The sequence below is a fragment of the Ictalurus punctatus genome, chromosome 15 (assembly GCF_001660625.3).
Source record: "Ictalurus punctatus breed USDA103 chromosome 15, Coco_2.0, whole genome shotgun sequence".
Taxonomy (NCBI): Eukaryota; Metazoa; Chordata; class Actinopteri; order Siluriformes; family Ictaluridae; genus Ictalurus; species Ictalurus punctatus.
The window spans coordinates 25,522,727-25,547,820 of record NC_030430.2 but is presented as its reverse complement, the minus strand read 5'-3'; the positions used below and the strand labels follow the sequence as shown (position 1 = coordinate 25,547,820).

The 25,094-nt window shown below is 41.6% G+C and overlaps 1 protein-coding gene across 1 annotated transcript; it reads left to right on the top strand.

Moving 5' to 3' along the window:
• The first annotated feature begins 1,276 nt into the window (after positions 1 to 1,276).
• mafba (v-maf avian musculoaponeurotic fibrosarcoma oncogene homolog Ba) lies at positions 1,277 to 5,477 on the top strand. The gene has a single exon (XM_017487801.3). It carries the CDS (start codon positions 1,997 to 1,999, stop codon positions 3,230 to 3,232), a length of 1,236 nt encoding a protein of 411 aa, XP_017343290.1. The 5' UTR covers positions 1,277 to 1,996; the 3' UTR covers positions 3,233 to 5,477.
• The last annotated feature ends 19,617 nt before the right edge of the window (positions 5,478 to 25,094 follow it).

Below are 25,094 nucleotides of genomic sequence, written 5' to 3'. Positions count from 1 at the left end.
AATCCCGTGTTTGACGGCGTTATTCGTGAGTAAATCTAAACGTAATCAATAGTTCATGGTTTGGAATAAATATCTGATTAACGTTGGATAACCATCGCTCTGTGTGAGGAACGCTGGAGATTTATGGCACATACGGACGCTACATTTTCCTTCGGAAGGTTTGGAGTAAATTATTCTGTCATTTATTATCTTTTAAGCAACACACACACACACACACACACACACACACACACACACACACACACACACGCATCTAACAACATATTCATCATTTGGTATTGTCATTGTAATTATTATTATTTTTTTGTCCTTTTTAGTGTGCAGCTATGGAATGTTTATGAAATATAACATACTTCCTGAAGTAATAATACATTTTTTACTTCTTATTATGGGATAAAACACTCCTATATAGACATTAGGAGAGAGAGAGAGAGAGAGAGAGAGAGAGAGAGAGAGAGAGAGAGAGAGAAAGAGAGTGGCTAAAAATGTCCACATGGGGGCAGAGTTTGGTGTGTTTTCTCCTCTTTCGGACTACTGTAAAGCTCCGATAATAAACAAGGCGCGCGCGCGCACACACGCGCACACACACACGCACACAGATCGTGCAATCATCATGTAACGGAGCTCATAGCGCTTTTACACGTGCGGGTATAGAAGACAAAAACGAATAATAATTATAACAATAATAATAATAATAATGATAGCACGTGTACGGTTATTAATTACCTTAATTACCTACATTCAGGTGACTTCATAGGTATAGATCATAAATCTTATCCAAGACTAGTTGGTGCGTGCGTCTGTGTGTGTGTGTGTGTGTGTGTGTGTGAGCGCGCGCGCGCTGATTGTGATCTGACGATTAATTATTTATTCATTATGTTATTTTATCACCTACAGGCGGCATGAAAGAATTTAAAAAGAGAAAGAGAAATCATTTCTATCCTCATCGTGCATTTTCTTGAACGTTTTATTGGAAAGCAACGCGTGCAGTTACAACTAGACAGAAAGGTAAATAAATATTTATGATATATTTCTAAAAGTGTGTTTATAAACCTTTTCTCTCTCTCTCGACATTACAGAGTAAAACCAGTCCCGTTAAAGTTGAGAGAGAGAGAGGGGGGGGGGGGTGAAGAGCAGCAAACACAGAGAGAGAGAGGGGGGCGTGGTTATGTAAAACAGGCGCCGTGTTACGTCTCTGATAGGCCTAGAGCGCGCTCTTGGGACACGCCTCCCGACGCTGACGTCACGTATCGCTGTGAGTATAAAATCCAGGGCCAGCTTTCGGGCCGAACAAGAGTCCTGCGCACGAGAACGTTCAGAGCTGAAAAAAAGAGGAGTAGGAGGAGCACGCGCGAGAGAGAGAGCCCCGTTGCAAATAACGCGCACGCACGCACACACACACACACACACACTGACACACAAGCGCACGCGACAGCAGGAGGAGGAGGAGCGCGCGAGCCAGGTTCAGCTCATAAGCAGGCACGCGGAGGAGGAGCAGGCGCGCGCCCGCCGAGTTCTCTCTCTGTCTCTCTGCGGTGCAGAGCTGGAACACAAGAAGAACTGCTTCTTTTTTTTAAAATTCTTTTATTCTTTATTTTTTTCTTTCTTTCTTTTCGGATTCGCCGGCACACCGGAGGGACTGGAGCCCTTCGTGTTGTTGTTGTTGTCCTCGCGCATTCTTTAAAATCCTATTTATGATTCAAGTTCAACTTTTGCGAAGCGACCAGAGATTTGTGCACTGACTTTTTTTTTCTCTACCTCTGTTTTTTTCTTTTCTTTTCCCTTTTTTTTCCCCCCCGCCGCCCTGCTGTAGTAGCAGACTGTAACTGCGAAAAGAAAGTCGGTAAACCATGCAGCTCGTGCACCTCGCGACGGCTTTTCTCGTGCATTAATCTTAGAAGAAGAAAAAAGTTCCTTCGTGCTGTTTTTTTTTTTTTAAAAAGAAAGAAGAAAAGTTTTTCTAGGACACGTTTCCCCACCCGTCCCGTGTCGGTGCATGCTACACGGTGTAAAGTGGAGGACTTGGACAGACTGTTGCATGCGATTTGAGAAGGAAGAAGAGCAGAAGAAGCAGCAGCAGCAGCAGCAGAGGTGCGTTTTTGCCACGCTCACGCACACGCACAGCAGCGGAGACGCGATGAGCGCCGAGGTGCTGCCCACAAGCCCGCTCGCCCTGGTGGACTACGTCAACGACTTCGACCTGCTCAAGTTCGACGTGAAAAAAGAGGCGCTGCACGGAGTAGTGAACGGCGGCGCGCGCGCGTGCCCCTCGCGCGTGCAGCAGCCCCAGGGCTCGGTGTCGTCGACTCCGCTCAGCACGCCGTGCAGCTCCGTGCCCTCGTCGCCCAGCTTCAGCCCCACGGAGGAGCACAAGAGCAACCTGGAGGAGCTCTACTGGATGCCCGGTGGCGGCTACCCGCAACACGTCGACCCTCACGCGCTCGGCCTGACGCCCGAGGACGCCGTGGAGGCCCTGATCGGGCATGCTCCACCGCCGCACGTGCAGCAGCAACAGCAGCTGCAGCAAGGAGGTGGTTTTGAGGGCTACCGTGCTGCCATGCATCATCATCCTCACCATCCTCACGCGCAGCACCATCCTCACGCGTACGCGGCGCTCCAGCAGCACGGAGACGACCTGCACTCTCACACGCAGCAGCAGCAGCAGCATCCTCATCAGCACCACAGCCAAGATCCGGACAGCCCGTCTCCGACCTCTCCTCAGCTCCATCACCACCGCCATCACGCCCAGCACACCGACCATCACGGCCATCACGCCCACCACCACCACCACCACCACGCGCAGCAGCACCACGGCGGCAGCAGCAGTGGCAGCGCGCTGAGCATCCTGAGCGTCGAGGAGCGCTTCTCCGACGATCAGCTCGTCTCCATGTCCGTACGCGAGCTCAACCGGCACCTGCGTGGCTTCTCCAAGGACGAGGTGGTGCGTCTGAAGCAGAAACGGCGCACGCTCAAGAACCGCGGCTACGCGCAGTCCTGCCGCTTCAAGCGCGTGCAGCAGAAGCACGTCCTCGAGAGCGAGAAGACGCAGCTCCTCAACCAGGTGGAGCAGCTCAAGCAGGAGATCGGACGCCTGGCGCGAGAGCGGGACGCCTACAAACTCAAGTGCGAGAAGCTGACATCGGCGGCCGTGGGTCCGAGCGCCGGCGCGGGCGGGTTCCGCGAGGCGGGTTCCACCAGCGACAACCCGTCTTCACCAGAGTTCTTCATGTGAGTTCCTTCTTCGGTTCCGTCTCCGTCCTGTCCTGTGCTGAAGAGACTACGATACTAATCCACGTTATATCATGATTATTATACTAATAACTTACAACAGCAGCTGTATTCTTCATATTAGAAAGAAAAATAACCCATGATAATAATAATAATAATAATAATAACAATAATAATAATAATAACGTTACTCTAATCATCTCCAAAGTTTTTTTTTGTTTGTTTTAAATCAAAATTTAGAGCTAGAGGGTTCGTTTTTTTTTTTTTTTCCTTTTTTTTTTTTAAAAAAGGTGTGCTTTTTGTTTTTAAACCAGAATCACGCAAGTACAATGCAAGTCTTTTTTGTTTTTTATTTGTTTATTTGGAAAGTAGTCGCTTTTAGGTAAACCACACACACACACACACACACACACACACACACACACTTATCAAGATGTTGAATCGAGACGCACAGAATCCGGACTCGTGACGCGCCGCGTGTTTGTTCAGCGCTGTAAGACGTCTTTGCAGTGATTCATTTCTGTTGTCTCTTTGCTTTATAGAGAGTTAACACCCTTCTCAATTGTTCAGGACGGGAAAAAAAGACGTTTGAATCAGTACTGATGCTAAGAAGAGAGAGACAGAGGGGGAGAGAGAGAGAGAGAGACAGGGAGAGAGAGAGAAGGACAGAGAAAGGGAGAGAGGACCTTTGGACTTTGTTGTTTTCTTTGGACTTCTCCCTCTTGGGTCCAATATGTCGATTTTTTTGAAAACAAGACAGTATGCAAAACTTTTATGCAACATCTCATCAGTTTATTGCCTGCTTGGTTAAATAAAAGCTAAAAAAAGAAAAAAAAGAAAAAAAAAAGATAAATATACTGCATTAAAATATTAATCCTGCATGCTGGACATGTACGGTAATAATTTCTATTTTGTACTTTCCTTGTTTATTTTTTTCTTCTTCGTGTATCTTAAATAGCATGTTGTTGATCTTTTTGTTTGTTTGTTTGTTTGTTTTTTTCTTTCTTCCCATCGATGATGTTTCTGGGACTTTAGACACGAACCGGTGGCCACATCACCAGTTCCGACGCCGTTCGTCCGGGGCTTGTAAATACATGCAACGGCAAAAAAAAAAAAAAAAAAATTGCAAGATTTAAAAAAAAAATGTCGAAGAAAATAAAATGAACACGTTGAGCAGAGGTTTGGGATCTTTTTACGTTTTAGGGCATTTAATTTTTTAATTTTTTTTTTTTTTTGCAGTTGCATCAAAAGTCAGCCGGGTTTGTATATTAAGTGCACTTTTCTTTTGGATTTTGATTCTTTTCATTTTCAATTAAAAAAAAAATTATTATTATGTAAAAAAATTTTTTTTGCAGACCGCCCTCAAGGAAGACATAACAAAAGAGATACTCTGTGTTCGACTCGATACGCTTTGCATTTGCGTCACAAGGTCATGCAATAAAAAAAAAGAAAGAAAGAAAAAGAAAACAAAAAGACACACATACGATGAAATTCCTTGAGGAGCGGATTCCCGCCCTGCAGACCGCTTCATGCACCGGAGCCGCTCGGGTTTCCTTTTTTCACGTCGACTCGTAGCAGGAAATGCAGTTTTGTCACGTTGCGTAATCCGTGCCTGTTATATAATCCGAACAAGTATCTACAAGTCTCATCATTTTTCACTTTCAATTTGTTTTTTTGTTTTTTAAAAAAAAATTATTATTATTATTATTATTATTATTATTATTATTACTTTCCTGTCAGTTTCATGAGCTGAAAATTTCCAGAATGTTTAAACAAAAAAACGAAAAAAAAAAGAGAAAAAATCAAAGCAATTATAATTCTAACAATTTCCTAAAATCAGGGTTTTTAAAATTTTTTTAAATTAATTATTACTTTCGTTTTCTTGTACCGAGTTTTGAGTGATCATTCTTTAATGTTTTCCTGTATTTTTTTTCTGCCGGTCAGTAAAAAAAAAGGGATTCAGGTTTTGCAAAATCTCAAAATGAAAAATGTTATGTTATGTTATGTTCTTATTCATGTTATTATTTCTATTGTTGTTGTTGTTGTTGTTGTTTTTTTTTTCTCTCTGTTTTCTGAGATTCTGGTTCTGCTGGCCAGATGCATTATAGTTATAGTTATGGTTTTATTTTTTAATGATTAAATTAACAGAACTTGTCAGATCATATCAAATAAGAGCATGGTGCTTGCATTTAAGAATTATTGTTTTAAAAAAAAAAAAATAATGAAACAAACAAACAAAAAAAAAAAGTCATGCATTTAATCTTGTTCTTTTTTTTATTTTTTATTTTTAGTTACTGATTCAACTGTGTTGAAATCAAATCTGAAACTGCAGCAGCGGGTTGTTGTTCTGTTGGTTAATTTCCTGTCTTAATGCAAAGGGATCAATTTCAATCCTGTTTATATATAACATAAACGAGAGAAAGAGAGAGAGAGAGAGAGAGAGTGAGAGAGAGAGAGAGAGAGAAAAGTTGTTAAATTTGAACTTCCATTCAGGCTGGTTTCTGTTTCGTCTTATTATTTTGTTCGGTTGTCGTTTTATGGAAGAAAATGGTTTCCTATTTTGCTTATTAAAGTCATTGAAATGGCAAAAAAAAATTTGTTCTCTTTTTTTTTTGTTGCAAGAATCATTTTGCATGCATTCATTTTTATTATTGAAATAGTCACAATCCAGTACAAACACACAACACACACACACACACACACACACACACACACACACACAGACACAGATGTTTGAGGAACTGAGAACGAGAGCTGAAACAAAACAACCAAAAAAAAATAAATAACAAGCTAACTTTCATGAACAATAATTTATTAAGAATTAAGAACTGGTAATAAGTTTATTCATTTAATTCAGTTTTAATCCATTGTCAGAGATTGTAGCTTCTAAAGTCCTTATCTAGCAGCACTATAAAAAAAATAACACACCAGATTTCATGTGTGTGTGTGTGTGTGTGTGTGTGTGTGGGTGTCCGTGAGGACCGCAGGTCCCCACAAGGATAGAAATATCTGACAGTTTTGAGTTTGTTAGGACATTTGTTCTCTAGAACTACTTTTAAAATAATATAAATAAAGACACGAAAGCTGTCTTTTGGCTCCCGAGGTTTAGAGATTAGGGTTTATATCCTGGCAAGGATAATAAGACAAACGTGTGTGTGTGTGTGTGTGTGTGTGTGTGTGTGTGTGTAGCGAGCTCGAGACGAGGCCCTTTCGTTTTGTCCTGACCTGCCCTTTGCGCGCTGACTTGTGCACAAATCCAGCTAAGCGCGTGTGCTCAGTAAAAGGAGATCTTTGACCTCTGCGGCAGCGCGAGGCTTCGCTGTGGGAATGCCCTGATTAACCCTTTCATTACTGCACCCTCACTTTCACACGCCGTTCCGGAGAGACTCGCTCACGTCTCGGGGCTGAGCGCTCGCTCTGAACACGCTGCGGAGTTTGTGTGTTTCTCTCACACTCCAGCTGATATCTGGGAATTCTCTTGTGCTCAGTGCAATTCATTTCAACATCATCGGTCATACTAGTAAGGAATAAAACACTGTGTGTGTGTGTGTGTGTGTGTGTGTGTGTGTGTGCTGCTCGTATAATAAAATAATCAACGACAGGGTGGTGTGACGAAGCGGAGACACGAAGTCGGCAACGTTAAAGTTACAGCTTTACGTCGGATCGTTACGAAGCGCCGACACTGGAGACTCCTTCCATACGCGTTACGTAAACATCACCTTCTGCTCGCGTGGCGCATCCACCATATGAACGAGCCGTTACTATAGAAACGATAGCATATCGGCACGTGCGCATTAATATAAGCCTACGCTACTGTCAGAGCTGCCGTTCTAGAAAACGAATCAAGACCTTCTGACCAATCAGAGTCCAGAACTCAACAGCGCTCAGGTAGATACATGTGCTCCCTGGGTGGGAGGGGCAGTCTGGAAAATGCTAATAAAAATAAAGTGATTTTGTAAATGTACTTTGACTTGTATTTAAGCAAAAAAAAAAAAAAGTATAAAGACGAGGTATTTGATGTTTTATCTAATCAACTGCATAGTTGTTTTTTTTTTTTTTTTTTAAAGATAAACCTTTATTTTGAAATTGATGCATGCAACTCGTTTAAAAAAAGTTGGGACTGGGGCGATTTAGGACTAATAGCGATGTGAGAAGTTGATATAAGAAGGTGACGTGAAACAGGTGAGGCAATCGTCTAATCATAGTTTATAAGGAGTCCCTAAAAAAGGTCCTGTCCTTCAAGAGCAAGGATGGGTCGAGGCTCGCCGATGTGCCTACTGATGTGTCAAACACTTTGAGAAGAACATTCCCCAAAGACAAATGTGTAGATTTGGGGCATCTATTCAAATCGATTCAGTTTTATTTGTGTAGCGCGTTTAACAGCGGACATTGTCTCAAAGCGGCTTTACGGAAACGTATAAACACAGGATGGAGATTTTACGTGTGTGAATTTATCCCTATTGAGCGAGCCGGTGGTGACGGTGGTGAGGGAAAAACTCCCTGAGATGATACGAGGAAGAAACCTTGAGAGGAACCGGACTCAGAAGGGAACCCGTCCTCATCCGGGTCACGACGGAGAGTGTGAACGTAAAAGAAAGTTCATTATGGTTTAATATGAAGTCTGTTTGTTGAACTAGTCCACTGTTCACTAAAGGAGACCCGAGTGTAAAACTGTACGTGGTAATCGCAGTCCCGAGGCCATCGCAGCGACCGCAGTGAGAACGTCCGTGTGGAATCGAGGTCCAAAACCATTTCCATGGCACTTCAAGAGGTACCATCCTCAGAGATCTCCAGGCTGCAGCCTCCAGTTGATGAGAGCTCCATCCAGAGGTAGGGCATCAGGATGGATCAGATAGGTCCGGAGTGCAGAAAGGGTCATGATCACTGGCATCTCCATAATATCATGTGTATCTCAACGGAAGGAGAGAGGGAGAGGGAGGTGAAGAGAGGGAGAGATTATTAGGTATGCTTACTATCTAGTGATGGATAAGACTGTGTATTTTGCGTAAAAGAAAGTCTATTCATGGTAAGCTTGAGTAAACAAATATGTTTTCAGCCTGGACTTAAACACTGAGACTGTGACTGTGTGTCCCGAACACTAACTGGAAGACTGTTCCATAACTGTGGGGCTTTGTAAGAGAAAGCTCTTCCCACTGCTGTAACCTTCACTATTCCAGGTACCAACAAATAGCCTGCACCTTTTGATCAAAGTAGGCGTGGTCGATCATAGAAGACCAAAAGTTCCTCCAAGTACTGTTGCGTGAGAGCGTTTAGGGCTTTATAGGACTGTAGTAGAATTTTACTAGGAGCCAATACAGTGTGGATAAGATCGGGGTGACGTGGTCATATCTTCTGGTTCTAGTTAGAACTCTAGCAGCTGCATTCTGGACTAACTGGAGTTTGTTTATGCTCCTACTGGAACATGCAGACAGTAAGGCAAACCTTCTACAGTGCACAATGTAATTAAAAGATTCAAGGAATCCGTTCAAATCTCGGTGAGTAAAAGACGAGGCCGAAAACCACTTCTGAATGCGAGTGATCTCCGATCCCTCAGACGTCACGGTCTTAAAAATTGTCATGAGTCTGTAACGGAGATCCTGACATGGGCTCGGGAATACTTTGGTAAACTTTTGTCTGTCGACACCATTCGCCGCTGCATCCACGGATGCAAGTTATGGCTTTACTATGCAAAGCAGAAGCCGTACATCAACACTGTCCAGAAGCTCCGCCCACTTCTCTGGGCTCGGTCCCATCTGAGATGAACAGTAGCAAAGTGGAATCGTGTTTTGTGATCCGACGAGTCGACATTTCAAATAGTTTTTGGACAAACCAGCCGTCGTGTTCTCCGGGACAAAGAGGAAAAGGAGCGTCCGAGCTGTTATCAGCGTCAGGGCCAAAAGCCAGCGTCTGTCAAGGTATGGGGGCGTGTCAGTGCCCATGGTATGGAGGCGTGTCAGTGCCCATGGTATGGGGGCGTGTCAGTGCCCATGGTATGGGGGCGTGTCAGTGCCCATGGTATAGGGGTGTGTCAGTGTCCATGGTATTGGGGCGTGTCAGTGCCCATGGTATAGCGGTGTGTCAGTGTCCATGGTATAGCGGTGTGTCAGTGTACATGGTATAGCGGTGTGTCAGTGTCCATGGTATAGCGGTGTGTCAGTGTACATGGTATAGCGGTGTGTCAGTGTACATGGTATAGCGGTGTGTCAGTGCCCATGGTATAGCGGTGTGTCAGTGCCCATGGTATAGGGGTGTGTCAGTGTCCATGGTATGGGGGTGTGTCAGTGTCCATGGTATGGGGGTGTGTCAGTGTCCATGGTATAGGGGCATGTCAGTGCCCATGGTATAGGGATGTGTCAGTGTCCATGGTATAGGGGTGTGTCAGTGTCCATGGTGTGGGGGCGTGTCAGTGCCCATGGTATAGCGGTGTGTCAGTGTCCATGGTATGGGGGTGTGTCAGTGTCCATGGTATGGGGGTGTGTCAGTGTCCATGGTATGGGGGCGTGTCAGTGCCCATGGTATGGGGGCGTGTCAGTGCCCATGGTATGGGGGTGTGTCAGTGCCCATGGTATGGGGGCGTGTCAGTGTCCATGGTATAGGGATGTGTCAGTGCCCATGGTATGGGGGTGTGTCACTGCCCATGGTTTGGGGGTGTGTCAGTGTCCGTGGTATGGGGGTGTGTCAGTGTCCATGGTATAGGGGTGTGTCAGTGTCCATGGTATAGCGGTGTGTCAGTGTCCATGGTATGGGGGTGTGTCAGTGTCCATGGTATAGCGGTGTGTCAGTGTCCATGGTATAGGGGTGTGTCAGTGTCCATGGTATAGCGGTGTGTCAGTGTCCATGGTATGGGGGTGTGTCAGTGTCCATGGTATTGGGGCGTGTCAGTGCCCATGGTATAGCGGTGTGTCAGTATCCATGGTATAGCGGTGTGTCAGTGTCCATGGTATGGGGGTGTGTCAGTGTCCATGGTATGGGGGCGTGTCAGTGTCCATGGTATAGCGGTGTGTCAGTGTCCATGGTATAGGGGTGTGTCAGTGTCCATGGTATAGCGGTGTGTCAGTGTCCATGGTATGGGGGTGTGTCAGTGTCCATGGTATAGGGGTGTGTCAGTGCCCATGGTATAGCGGTGTGTCAGTGTCCATGGTATAGCGGTGTGTCAGTGTCCATGGTATGGGTAACTCGCACATCTGTGAAGGCAGCATTAATACAGAAAGATGTGTACACAGTTTGGAGTAACACACACTGCCATCCAGAACAGGACAACGCTAAACCGCGTTCGGATTACAAGCACATGGTTGCGCAAGCAAGGAGTGCAGGCCTAGCATGGCCTGCTGCAGTCCTGACCTGTCTCTTATTGAGAACATGTGATCTGTTATGAAGCGCAAAATAAGGTGACGAAGGCAATTTCAGCTGAAGAAATGCATAATGGACGAATGGGGGAAAATTCCTCTCGCTAAACTTAACCAACTGGTGTCTTCACTCAGCGTCCAAATGCTTAATAAGTGTTATTAAAAGAAAAGTTGACGTTACACAGTGCTAAACAGTTCACTGTCCCAACTTTTTTGGAGTGTGTTGCAGTCATCAGATTTGAAATGAGTGTATATTTTCAAAAATAAATTTAATTCACAAAGTAAAACATCAAATAATGTGATAATAATGTGTTTTCAGTATAGTACAGGACGAATTAAACTTTCAAACGACTCTTTTTGTTTGTTTGTTTTTTTGCATTTTCCATACTGTCCCAACTTTTTCAGAATCAGGGTTGTATGAGCAAAGAAGGCTGTGAAAATTGTCTCTAACCTATTAATATTTTGTTCATAAAATTCACAAAAACAGTCTGCTTTCATGGATATCAAACAATTACAAACACAACACAAGTTTATCAAAAATAAATACCGCTGATCTTTGTTAAATATAGGTGTGCAACAATTATTGGCATGAATATTAATTCATATGAGAAAAATATATGTGAAGTATATTCCCATTGATATTTAAACATTTTTTAGCACACCTGGATGAGTAGGAACAGGAAATTGTTCAACCCTGACTTCCTGTTTCACAGGGGTATAAATATGAGGTAACACACAGGCCAAATTCCCCTTAGTCATTCATAACAATGGGTAAGAGCGAGGAATGTAGCTGTGATGTGCGGCAAAAGGTTGTTGAGCTTCACACAATGGGGCGTGTCTATAAGAAAATAGCACAAGCATTGAAAACGCCCATTTCACCATCAGGGCAATAATTAAGAAGTTCCAGTCGACTGGAAATGTTATGAATCCACCTGGAATTGGACGTGTGTCTGTATCGTCTCAACGCACTGTGAAGAGGACGGTTCGAGTGGATAAAAATCTCCAAGGATCACAGCTGGAGAACTGCAGAAGTTAGTTGTGTCTTGAGGTCAGAAAGTCTCCAAAACTACAATCTGAAGTCACCGACATCACCACAAGCTGTTTGGAAGAGTTTGAAGAAAAAAGCCTCTACTCTCATCCAAAAACACACTCGAGCATCTTCAGTGTGCAGACACGACTGGAACTTCAAATGGATCGGGTTCTACGGTCAGATGAAACCAGAATAGAGCTTTTTGGTAATAAACACAGAGGTGGTTTTGGAGCACACAGAGAGGTAGCCGTATGGAAAAGTCCCTCATGCCCACGGTTAAATATGGAGGAGGATCTTTAATGTTTTGGGCTGTTTTTCTGCCAGAGGACCTGGACATTTTGTTAGGACACATGGCATCATGGACTCCATCAAATATCAACAGATATTAAATGAAATCCTGACTGCCTCTGACAGAAAGATTCAAATGGGCCGTGGTCGGATCTTCCAGCAGGACGATGATCCAAAACATCATCAAAATCAACACAGAAATGGTTTACTGACCACAAAATCAAGGTCCTGCCATGACCATCCCAGTCCCCTGACCTGAACCCCATAGAAACCCTGTGTGGTGAACTGAAGAGGAGAGTCCACCAGCGTGGACCTGAAATGTGAAGGATCTGGAGAGGTTCTGTCTGGAGGAACGCTCTCAGATCCCTCACCATGTATTCTCCAACCTCATCAGCGTTATAGGAGAAGACTCAGAGCTGTTATCTCGGCAAAGGGAGCTAGCACAAAGTAGTGACTAAAACGGTGCCAATAATTGCTGCACACAAATATTTAACAGATATTTTTTTGATAAACCCGTGTTGTGTTTGTAATTGTTTGATATCCATGACAGCAGAGTATTTTTGAACACTATTTTTGAAGTTTTTTTAACAAAACATCAGAAGGTTAAACAATGAAGACAATTTTTCACAGCCTTCTTCGCTCATATTTACCACCAAGGGTGCCAATATTAATGGAGGACGCTGTATGTATGTATTTATGTGGAAGAAGGTGGACAGCGCTCTCCTGCGAGTGTGTTACACCGCTCTGTGACTCAGCGAGATCAGCAGCGAGAAAAAAAACACGACTGGCTTCATGTGGAAACTTTCACATGGAGAACATCAGAGCTATTGTACTAGTAAGTGTACTACTAAGTGTGTGTGTGTGTGTGTGTGTGTGTGTGTGTGTGTGTGTGTGTGTGAAGGTAAGGACTCACTGTTAGGTCACTCACTCACTTAGGTCAAAGGTCAAGAGATGTTTTTTTTTCTTTTTTCCTTTTCTTTTCTCTCTACCTTCTTTCTTCCTTTCTTTTGCATTGTTTTATTTTCTTTTTCTTACCTTTTTATTTATATTGTATATACAGTGGGGGGAATAAGTATTGGATGCAGAACTTTGTTCTGTAAATATATTTCCAATGAGGTTATTCACATGAAATTTTCACCAGACATCAGAATTAACTCAAGAAATCTGGAAATGTCAAGAATTCCCCACATTAAAGTCCATAAATGAAGTTCTGTGTAATAAAGAGGAATGACACGGGAAAAAAGTACTGAACACGCTAACTGAAGTGTATTTAATACTTCGTGGAGAAGTCTTCGTTTGTAATGAATCTTCAAGACTCTTCCTGTGTGAAGAAATTAACGTTCGCAGTATTCAGGTGTGATTTCGGCCCGTTCTTCTAAACATATCGTCTTTAAATCTTGTTCAGTTGGATTCGAGTCAGGTGATTGGGCTATTCTAACACTGTGATTTATTTTCTCTGAAAACAATTGAGAGTTTCCTTTGCTGTATGTTTTGGATCGTTGTCCTGCTGGAAGCTCCACCCACGTCTCTTCATCGTCCTGGTGGATGGCAGCAGATTCTTCTCGAGAATCTCCCGGTAAAGATCTCCATTCATCGTTCCTTCAGTGATATGAAGTCTGCCAGTACCATGTGATGAAGAACAGCCCCACACCATGATGCTCCACCTCCACACTTCACTGTTGGTGTAGTGTTTTTAGGGTGATGTGCAGTGACATTTCTTCTCCAAACGTGGTGTGTAGTATGACAGCCAAAAAGTTCAGTTTTGCTCTCGTCTGACCAGACTACACTCTCCCAGTATTTCACTGGCTTGTCTAAACGAGTTGTAGTAAACTTTAAACAGCTTCGACATGCCTTTTCTTTAGTAATGGAGTCTTGCGGGTGAGTGTGAGCAGTGGAGTGCATTGCTTATTGTTTTCTCTGTGACGATGGTACCTGCTGCCTCCAAGTGTTTCTGGAGCTCTTTCCGAGTGGTCCTTGGCTCTTGGGCGACTCTTCTGACTCCCTGGTCAGAACTCTTGCGAGGAGCTCCTGTGCGTGGCCGGTTGATGACGGAGTGATGTTGCTTCCACTTGTGGATAACGGCCCCACTGGTGCTTACTGGAGGATTCAGAAGTTTTTCCCGTGTCATTTATTACACATAACTTTACTTATGGACTTTAATGTAATGTGAATTCTTTATATTTCCAGATTTCTTGAGTGAATACCAAAGTCTGGTGAAAATTTCACATGGATAACCTCATTGGAAATATATTTTACTGAAAAAAAAATGTTGACGTGTATAATACTTATTTCCCACACTGTATATTATTTGATGTGTTCTTTTCATTTAATATATATATTAATGTATATATAATTTGTTTTGTTTCTTTATGGATGTGCCGTGGCACACGGTGGCTTAGTGGTTAGCACGTTCGCCTCGCACCTCCAGGGTCGGGGGTTTGGTCGCTGCCCTGCGTGTGCGGAGATTGCGTGTTCTCCCCGTGCTGCGGGGGTTTCCTCCGGGTACTCCGGTTTCCTCCCCCAGTCCAAACACATGCAGGTAGGCTGATTGGCGTGTCTAAAGTGTCCATAGTGTATGAATGGGTGTGTGTGTATGTGATTGTGCCCTGCGATGGATTGGCACCCTGTCCAGGGTGTACCCCGCCTCGTGCCCCATGCTCCCTGGGATAGACTCCAGGTTCCCCGTGACCCTGTCGGAAGGATAACCGGTATAGAAGATGGATGGATGGATAGATGTGCCGTGAGTGATGATGGAAACAGAACCAGAGCCCAGCGTAACCACGACTATGGACAAACAGCATCTATTGAATCAGACATCACGCGACCTGAACAGGGTAAGAGTTCATTCTGGTTTTTCATCATGTGTCTGTCTCTCGAGGTCCATCATGATATATCTCAGATAGAGAAAGAGAGAGAGATAGAAACACACAGACAGAGGGAAAGACAGATGGACAGAGAGAGATAGATGGACAGAGAGTGAGACAGATGGACAGAGAGAGAAAAAGAGAGAGAGAGCAACAGTGAGAGATAGATGGACAGAGAGATAAATAGAGAGAGAGATGGAGAGAGCAACAGAGAGTGAGACAGATGGACAGAGAGAGAAAGAGAGAGAGTGATGGAGAGAGCGACAGAGAGAGACATATGGACAGAGAGAGCGAAATGGAGAGAGAGACAGATGGACAGAGAGTGAGACAGATGGACAGAGAGATGGACAGAGAGAGAGAGCGAGAGAGATGCAGTATGTTCTCGTTGGTGTTCAGTTTCAGGTGTCAGAACATTATCTGCTGTGTGTCTGCACATTCTCAAGGGCAGACCGGCGATCACACACACCGTACACCAGCGGTGCGCATTACACTTTCACTGCACCACACACACACACACACACACACACACACACACACACGGAGAGAGAGAGAGAGAGAATTAGTACGAATCCTTACCAGGGTGCTAATCTTTATAATGTGTATAATCAGTGCTCAGACCGAAACACTAACTGAATTTTTAAATGCCAGCTGATGATGTCACTACAGCTGGACCAATCAGCAGCTTCGATTCACTCCTTCCTCTCTCTATTTTATGATGTCATTTTTACATACTTACTTTTTTAATATTATATATTTTTACTTGATTATTCTTTCCATTCTTTCCTTTTTGCTCTCTCCTCTTTTTTATTTCTATTTTCTTCCTCTCTTTCTTTTTCTGACATTTATCAGTTTTTATTCTGGCTGCTTTTTTATTTTTTCCTTTCTTATGCTTTTCATTTTTGTTCTCTCTCTTTTTAATTCTCACTTTTTATGCCTTAGTTGCACTTTCAGTTACTATTTCTATCTTTTAACTATCTGTTTCCCTTCCGTTCTTTCTTTCTTTCTTTCTTTCTTTCTTTCTTTCTTTCTTTCTTTCTTTCTTTCTTTTCTTTTTCATAACATTTCCTTTCATCATTTAATCTCTCTTTTTACATTTTTCCTTCACCTTGATTTTTTCCCTCTCACTTGCTTTTTGTTTTTGCTTTTTTCTGTCTTTTGATGTATCTTTCTTTCTTTTCTTTCTTACTATTTTTGATATTTTTCCTTTCTCACACTTTTTGCACTGTCATCATTTTTTCTCTCATTTTTCCATCACTTCTTCTTCTTTCATTGTGCATCTTTCTTTATTTACTTCTTTTTTTCTTGCATTTGCTTCCTGTTTTTTATTCTCTTATGTTCTTTTCTTTTCTTGTCGTCTCATTTCGTCTCTTATTTTAAACCATCTGACAGCTTATTTAACTATATTTTATCTTTAATCTTTCCCTCACTTCCAGCTGTGTTTGTGTGTATGTGTGTGTGTTTGTGTGTTTGTGTGTGTGTGTTTGTGTGTGTGTTTGCTGTAGTTATTATTATTATTGTTATTATTATTATTATTGTTGTTATTATTATTATTATTATTATTATTATTATTATTATTATTATTATTATTATTATTATTATTTATTCAGTTAGATCATTACTGTACATGTGCTGTTTATAGAACTCTCCATCTGTGACTGTAGTTAAGTCTAGAGTGCTGTCAGATCTCGCGTGCGTGTGTGTGTGTGTGTGTGTGTGTGTGTGTGTGTGTGTGTGTGTGTGTGTGTGTGTGTGTGTAAAGTTAAGGTCTCACTGTTGATTCTTGAGTCAAATGTCAAGCTATCTGATGCTCTGTAGATGTTGAAAACAACTTCATCAATACAAGCTGTCAACACACCATGTAGTACAAGTGTGTGTGTGTGTGTGTGTGTGTGTGTGTGTGTGTGTGTGTGTGTGTGTTAATGTGTATGTGTTTGGGTGTGGCCCATGATACTATACTATACTACATTATACTATGCTATGCTATACTCTACTTCGCAATACTGCTACATTTGACTATATTTTACTAAATTATTGTTTAGTTTATTATATTTTACCATACCATACTTTACTATACTTTATTATACTATACTTATACTATATACACTATACTATATATATACTATACTATAATATATTATACTTTACAATACTTTACTATACTATACTATACTATGCTATATTATGCTTTACAATACTTTACTATACTATACTTTACAATACTATACTATACTATACTATACAATACTTTACTATACTATATTGTACTTTACAATACTATACTATACTATATTGTACTTTACAATACTATACTATACTATATTATACTTTACAATACTATACTATACTATATTATACTTTACAATACTTTACTATACTATACTATACCATATTGTACTTTACAATACTATACTATACTATATTATACTTTACAATACTATACTATACTATATTATACTTTACAATACTTTACTATACTATACTATACCATATTGTACTTTACAATACTATACTATACTATATTATACTTTACAATACTATACTATACTATATTATACTTTACAATACTTTACTATACTATACTATACCATATTGTACTTTACAATACTATACTATACTATATTATACTTTACAATACTATACTATACTATATTATACTTTACAATACTTTACTATACTATACTATACTATATTATACTTTACAATACTATACTATACTATATTATACTTTACAATACTTTACTATACTATACTATACTATATTGTACTTTACAATACTATACTATACTATACTATATTATACTTTACAATACTTTACTGTACTATACTATATTGTACTTTACAATACTTTACTATACTATACTATATTATACTGTATAATACTTTACTACATTATACTTTACTTTACTTTACAGCAATCCTTGCAGGTATATGAAAATAATACACTTTGGACCATATCACAGCAATATGTATATTTTATAACAGCATGCTATACGTTACAAACTATACCTTATTATGCTACACTTTATTACCATACAGTGCTTTGCTATACTGTACTATACCTTAGTTCAATACGTTATATTTTACTATACTTTACTTTGCCATACTTCACTATGTGATACTCAGGGTTGTCCACTAATCATAGGGTTGGCGGTTCGATTCCCGGCCCACCTGACTCCACGTGTACTTGGGCAAGACACTGAACCCCAGGTTGCTCCCGATGACAAGTTAGCACCTTGCAGGGCAGCTCTGCTACCATTGGTGTGTGTGTGAATGGGTGAATGAGAACCGGTGCTTTGTAGAACCGCTAATGTTAAAAAAGCGGTATATAAGTGCAGACCATTTACCATTACCACACACCGGGGTTCTACACACGAATCGTCTAAAAACACATATTTAATTAAAATAATCTCCAATATCCCTTTTATTTCCTATCTATAAGCCACGTGATTGATAAGCGATATCTCCAATGCTCTGCCATCATACGCTTGTGATGCTATACCATAACAGCCAATAGCATGTACAGCAAGTTAAAGCACACAGTGTGCTGCAGGGATGAGGTATTTCTGTAGGCCAACCCAGAAGTTAGCATCACCCTGGTTCCCTCGACAAAAAGCCAATAGGAATTTTCCGCTGGATTTTGGATTACTGCCGAAAATACGCTCTGTGACCAACAAACGTTTAAGATTCTTACAGGTTTTTTTTTTTTTTCTAAATCAAAGTAATCTTCACAAATAAACGCAACTTTTATGAATTCTGAAGCCTATATACAATCACCAGAAGTAAGACACTAAAGTTAGGCTATAAACGAACTACACCACGATCACATGACTTCAACGTCACCACCACAAAGCTTCCGACAATTTTTAAAAAAAAAACAACAACCAAACATTACAATTGGAAAATACTATAAATTGATAAATCTACAAGTTGGAATAGTTTGCAAGAGCATGATTGTGTATAAACACAACAAGGCTGTAGTAGATGAGTTTTCCTGTCATCGTGATGACACGTAAAAGCTTAACAAAATCACGAGTAGGGTATCACTGGTGTGTTTTATGTCGTAGAAAATATCTTGAGCTTGTGTTTACCACAGATCTTATTTCAGGCATTTAACCAAAAACCCATTAAAACAAAAAACCCCATTGACTTCGGGATGACGGAACCGGAAGTGCTAAAATGCTAACTCGCGTCCGGGTTTTACGAGTCATTCCTGTAGCGGTCTGTTACGCCTGCGAATTCGAAATGGCGGACGAAGCAGAAGCAGGTAGCGCGCCGATAAACAACAAAAAAACATACCATTTTCACTCAGAATTTTTATTTACAATGACAAATTCAAAAGGAAACACATTTAGAACAAATCTCTCCAAATTATTCTCCAAATTTAGCATGTACGCGGATATGTTCAACGGTGGATCTTACCATAATAATAATAACTTGTTAAACTTGTAATTCCCACTTGACTTGAGGTCGACTTGAATTTATGATTATTTTCTCCCAGTTACAGTTAGTTCCATACATGAAAGATTCATTCACACATCCTGTAAATTAATTAAAGAACGTTCCAGGTTTCCTGCCTTGTTAGCGCCGTAGCGGTTTATAGAATGTGAACATCGATGGGAGAAAATCAATTAGACTCACCGCTGCGTTCGTTTAATCAGCCTTCAAATTGGTATCGATCTGCCGGAGCTGGATCCTCTGCTTCCTCGTTACAGCCGTGTTCGGCTCTCGACTCTCAGATCTGCTCGAGGTGATTGTAGGCATCTCTATTACTCTTATACACAGAGCTCCCGTAGGGGGCGTGGCCTAGAGATCAAAGGTTTGAACTGTTAAAAAATTGTACACTAATGCTTAGAACAGCTAAATCTTATAATATCACTGGCTTGTTTTAAAATAGTGACCTAAAATTCCTCGTAGCTACGACTAAGGACACTGCGTTAATTGTTTCCATGGCAACACGCAGATTAGCTAGCAGTTAGCTAAACTTTCATCTCACAAAACTGTACGCACGTACATCAGAGTGAAAGACTGCTGGATGTGTATGAAGTTTAACTGAGTGAAATTCTGACACTAAACTGCCTTTAACACTTATAACATGTATTTTGCATCATGCCTAGCCAGAGGCTTCCCTTAACTATTAGCATCGTTAGCTTGCCAACGTGTTTAGAAGCCGATACGAAACGGCAGAACTTGTTCACGGCGTTTAATTTTTGCATTTAGGATCGGATATCATGCGTTACAAGTCTTTCTTGCAGAAGAGAGTCGGGAATAGCTTACTTGCGGGTGCAGTCTAATGTCTGAGCTAACACTGGAGGATTTTATACACGCGGGGCTAAACAGGAAGTGCTGCTTTTTGATGCGCCTCACAGGATGCTAGCCTTAGTCATGTTAATGGCTTCTGTTGTGTAATGGAAAATGAATTACTGAATGAAGACATTAATAAATAAAGACCAACGGAGATGGGGGGATTTCATCACACACACACACACACACACACACACACACACACACACACACACACATTAAACAAAGTGCACTAATTGAGCATTCGCTTTTTCTTCACAGCGTTGTGTTGAGTGTCTTTTAGCAACTGAACACAACAAACTGCTGACTACAGCGAAAACGTTATTGCTAGCTTAGCAGCTCGTTCAGTTAGCCCAATAAGCTACAGCAACATGAGCTAGGATGTTGTGTTATATTAGCTAGGCCAATTTTAGCACTATTATATTATGCTAAAAACATGCTACAAAAAGAAATGAGTTCATGTTTTAGATTAGCATGGTGTGTTGGGTTAATGTGTTGTGTGTTAGTTTAACATGTTTTGTGTTGGGATAATTGCGTTAATGTGTTTGGTTAGAATGTTGTGTGATAGATTATCTACATTAGCATGTTGTGTGTCTGGTTAATGTGTTAGGTTAGCATGTTGTGTGTCCAGGTGCTAGTTGTATTGAATGTCTAATCCACTACCTCAATGCTAACCACTGTGTGAACCTGGCACACACTCACAGGAAGTTTAGGAATTTGAACACAAACTCCAAACACACACACACACACACACACACACACACACACACACACACACACTATTTGTCAGGGCTTATGATGAACCGCCATTTTATTCTCCTCAATCAAATAGCTGTGTAGGAAAACTGGGCCTGAGGGATGGATTGCAGCTGTGAGACGGAGTGTTTGTGTGTGTGTGTGTGTGTGTGTGTGTGTGTCTCTGGTTCTGCATTTTATTTTTGAGTTTTTTTTAGATTTCCTCATTCGGAGTTGCCACAGTCCTTCTTTCTGCCAACATCTGCAAGCGTTTTGTAGACGTGAAGCGGCGAGAGTGAATAAAGAGTGTGAGGAACTCTCACATGGACAGCAGAGATTCACCAAAACAAATTCAAAGGACTCCCTCCTGCTTTAACTCTCTCTTTTTATGTCCTCTAATGATGTTTATATCTCTCACTTTCCTTTCATCCTATTTTTATCCTTCTCTTTTTCTCTTTTCTCTTTTCCATGTTAGCCTGCTTCTACTTCTGCTTTCCCCCTATTTTATAACATCCAACTATTAAACTCATTGGGACCGACAGGAAGACAGAATGGCCGCGCCTCCTTTACTAAGACTGACAGAAAGAGAACAGAGGCCATGCCTCCTTCACTAAGATTGACAGGAAGACAGAATGGCCACGACTTCTTTACTAAGACTGACGGGAAGAGAACAGAAGCCACACCTCCTTCACTAAGACTAACAGGAAGACAGAATGGCCACACCTCCTTCATTAAGACTGACAGAAAGAGAACGGAAGCCACACCTCCTTCACTAAGACTGACAGGAAGACAGAATGCCCACACCTTCTTCACTAAGACTGACAGGAAGAGAACAGAAGCCACGCCTCCTTCACTAGGACTCACAGGAAGAGAACAGAAGCCACACCTCCTTCACTAAGACTGGCAGGAAGACAGAGTGGCCACACCTCCTTCATTAAGACTGACAGGAAGAGAACAGAAGCCACACCTCCTTCATTAAGACTGACAGGAAGAGAACAGAAGCCACACCTCCTTCATTAAGACTGACAGGAAGAGAACAGAAGCCACGCCTCCTTCACTAAGACTGGCAGGAAGACAGAATGGCCACACCTCCTTCACTAAGACTGACAGAAAGAGAACAGAAGCCACACCTCTTTTACTGGGGCTGATACGCATACAGGTCACACTCCTTAACTGAAATTAGCCCAGGGCCACACCTCCTTCAACATTTTAAAGTGTGTGTGTGTGTGTGTGTGTGTGTGTTTAGGCCTATAGCAGGCATCTAGGATGCTAAACCGGTAGCTATAAGCACTGATTACTTATTAGCTACATTAGCCTCGTAGCTCCAGTGCAACGCCGTGTTTGTTAAGACTCTTGGGGACACATGGGCACCTACTGTATGTAGCGTGTGCGTGCGTGTGTGTGCGTGCGTGCGTGCGTGTGTGTGCGTGCGTGTGCGTGCGTGTGCGTGCGTGTGTGTGTGCGCCCACTCCTGAATAATTGAGCTAACGGTTAGCATCAGAGGATTGACCCAGATTGTGTAAGTGGCATCACAAAGGAGGAGGTTTGAAGAGATTACACTGTTTATGGGGATTATGAAACGTACACACACTCCCTGTTTGAGCTAATGATGCTCAGCCCGCTGTGAGAATTACACATGGCTAAATGCTAACAGGTGTCAGAGCTAAGCTCCGATCCTAGTCTTAGTGCTGTACTTTATAGCTGTTTAATGAAACAGTTCAGCCATTTTGTTCAGTGTTCCTCTTTAAACAAATGCATTTGATTTGCTGAGATGTTAGCTTCCTTTAGTGTTACTCTCGGGTTAGGGTTAGGCTAAAAGTAATACAGTGAGTAATTACAATAATGAAACTATGAGTCGATAATCTATGACTAAAAATTACTGTTTTTACTGACAGGAAATGGTGGTCTAATATTGTTATTTACCTCATGAAATGGCAGTTAGAGGTAAAAGGTAATTTTAGTGTAATGTTTTATCAGTAACCTGCTTAACAGTCATTAGAGCATGTTAGCTAACATAAATGGGCTAGTTAGCTAGCTAGTTAGCTAATACACAAAGTGTAGCTAGCTAGTTAGCATTTTGTCAGGGTGTCATTGTTGTTTAGATAGTGTTAAAGTAACTGTGTGTGTGTGTGTGTGTGTGTGTGTGGTAAAGCTCTTAATGACAATGATTAAACTTAAGCTGTATGTGGTCAAAGTGCATGCAAAACACACACTGGACAAGGTCTGGTATCTCTCTCTCTCTCTCTCTCTCTGTATGTACATATTTCTTTCTTTCTTTCTCTTCATCTATCCTTACATTTTGTTTGACCCCTTTTTCATTCTTTCTCTCTATTTTTCCTCTTTCGCTCTTCCTTTCTTATTTTTCTACTCTCTCTTTCTCTCATTCTGTCTGCCTCTCTGTCTCTTTCATTCTCTATCTTTCTGGCTCTCCTTTCTTTCTTTCTTTCTTTCTTTCTTTCTTTCTTTCTTTCTTTCCCTTTTACCTCTCACACCTTTCTTTCATTTTCTCTCTTGCTGTCCTGCCCTCTCTACCTCTTTATCTCTCTTTTCTCTCCTCCTCTTTCTTATATTTTTTATTTCTCTCTTTCCTTCCTTCTTTATCTTTCCATCTCTCTACGTTGTTTTTTTTTTTAATAAACATCTATTTCATGTCTTTTTACCCCGTTGTAGCCGCCGCCTTCTTTTTTTTATCCTTTATCTGTCTGTCTCTTTACTTTTCTTTCTCAATCCCTCTGTCCATAATTTCTTACCTCATTTTATCTCTTTCTTTTCTTTGACCCTTTCCTGTTCTCTCACACGGTCTCTCTTATCCTCTCTTTTTATCTTTCGTTTCATCCATCTGTCTCTCATTACATCTCTCTTTCTCTCCCTTACTCTCTTTTCTCCCCATTTATCTGCGCTCTCTCTTTTTCTCCTTTTTCACACTCTTACTTGTGCTCTATTTTTCTTCATGCCCTTTTTCCCCTTTCTATTTTCTCTCTTTCTCTCCTTCTTTGGCCTCTCTCACTCCCCCAGTCTCTCTCTCTCTCTCTCTCTCTCTCTCTCTCTCTACCTTTGCATTCCACTGTTATCAAATCTCTCCTGTCTTTCTTTACCTCTTCTTTTTCACTCCCCCCCCGCAATTTCCCATTTCTCTACCTCTCCCTTTCTTTATTTATCCCTCTGTCCATCACATATTACTGTATTTTACCTCCTTCTCTCTCTTTATTTCACTTTACCTCCTTTTACCTCATTTACCCTCTCTCTCTCTCACACACTCTCGCTCTCCCTCTCTCTCTCTCTCTCTCTCTCTCTCTCTCTCTCTCTCTCTCTCTCTCCCTCCGTGTCCTTGGTGTCCAGCTGTGGAAGAGAGAGGAGGAGAAACAGAGATGGATGGAGACACAACAGGAGTAGGGGAGGATGAATGAGTGTGAGCCCTCTCTCTGTCTCTCTCTCTCGCTCTCTGTCTCTCGGATGGATAGCAGAGGGACGAGTGGAGGCAGAAGGGGGTCGTCAGCACCCAGCAAGGCTCTAATTGAATAGGGGAGAAGAGAAAGGTGGGGTAAAAATATCCACCTATTTATACTGCAGTGTCTTTAGGCTCAGAGGGAGAACTACGTCACACTCGCGCGCACACACACACACACACACACACACACACACAGAGGACACACACTGCTCGCTTCAGCCTCCTCACTCTAATGTTAAAGGAGTAGTCCAGAGATTTTCAACCTGATCTTAATCCACCGTATCTGTAGTGTGTGTGTGTGTGTGTGTGTGTGTGTGTGTGTGTGTGTGTGTGTGTGTGTGTGAGGGTCATACTTTTTATCCAATTTTAGTTATGTCAGTGTTAATGAAACAAGCTAGTTTTTGTTCTCACTCATGTTATAGCCGCTTTAGACAATGTTTCCGTCACCAGCCACTTAACGTTACAGCTTTATGTCTGACACTGGAGACTCCTTCCTTAAGTGTTTAATAAAATAAATAAAAATTGTGCTTGTTGCTATAGAAACAATAACGTATCAGAACAGGCGTACGAATCAACACCGATCATCCTTATCGATCAGAAACCAGAAATCAACAGCACTGTGATGTACAGGTGCATCTCAAAAATTTAGAACATGGCGGAAACGTTTGTTTTTTCCCCCGGAATTCAATTCAAACAGAGGAACTTTCATGTATTCTAGATTGATTACACATGAAGTGAAATATTTTAATCTTTTTTTTGGTTTTAATCTCGATGATTACGGCTTACAGCTCACAGAAAGCAAAAATCCAGTATCTCAAAATATCAGGATAAAGAATTTATAATTCAGAAATCGA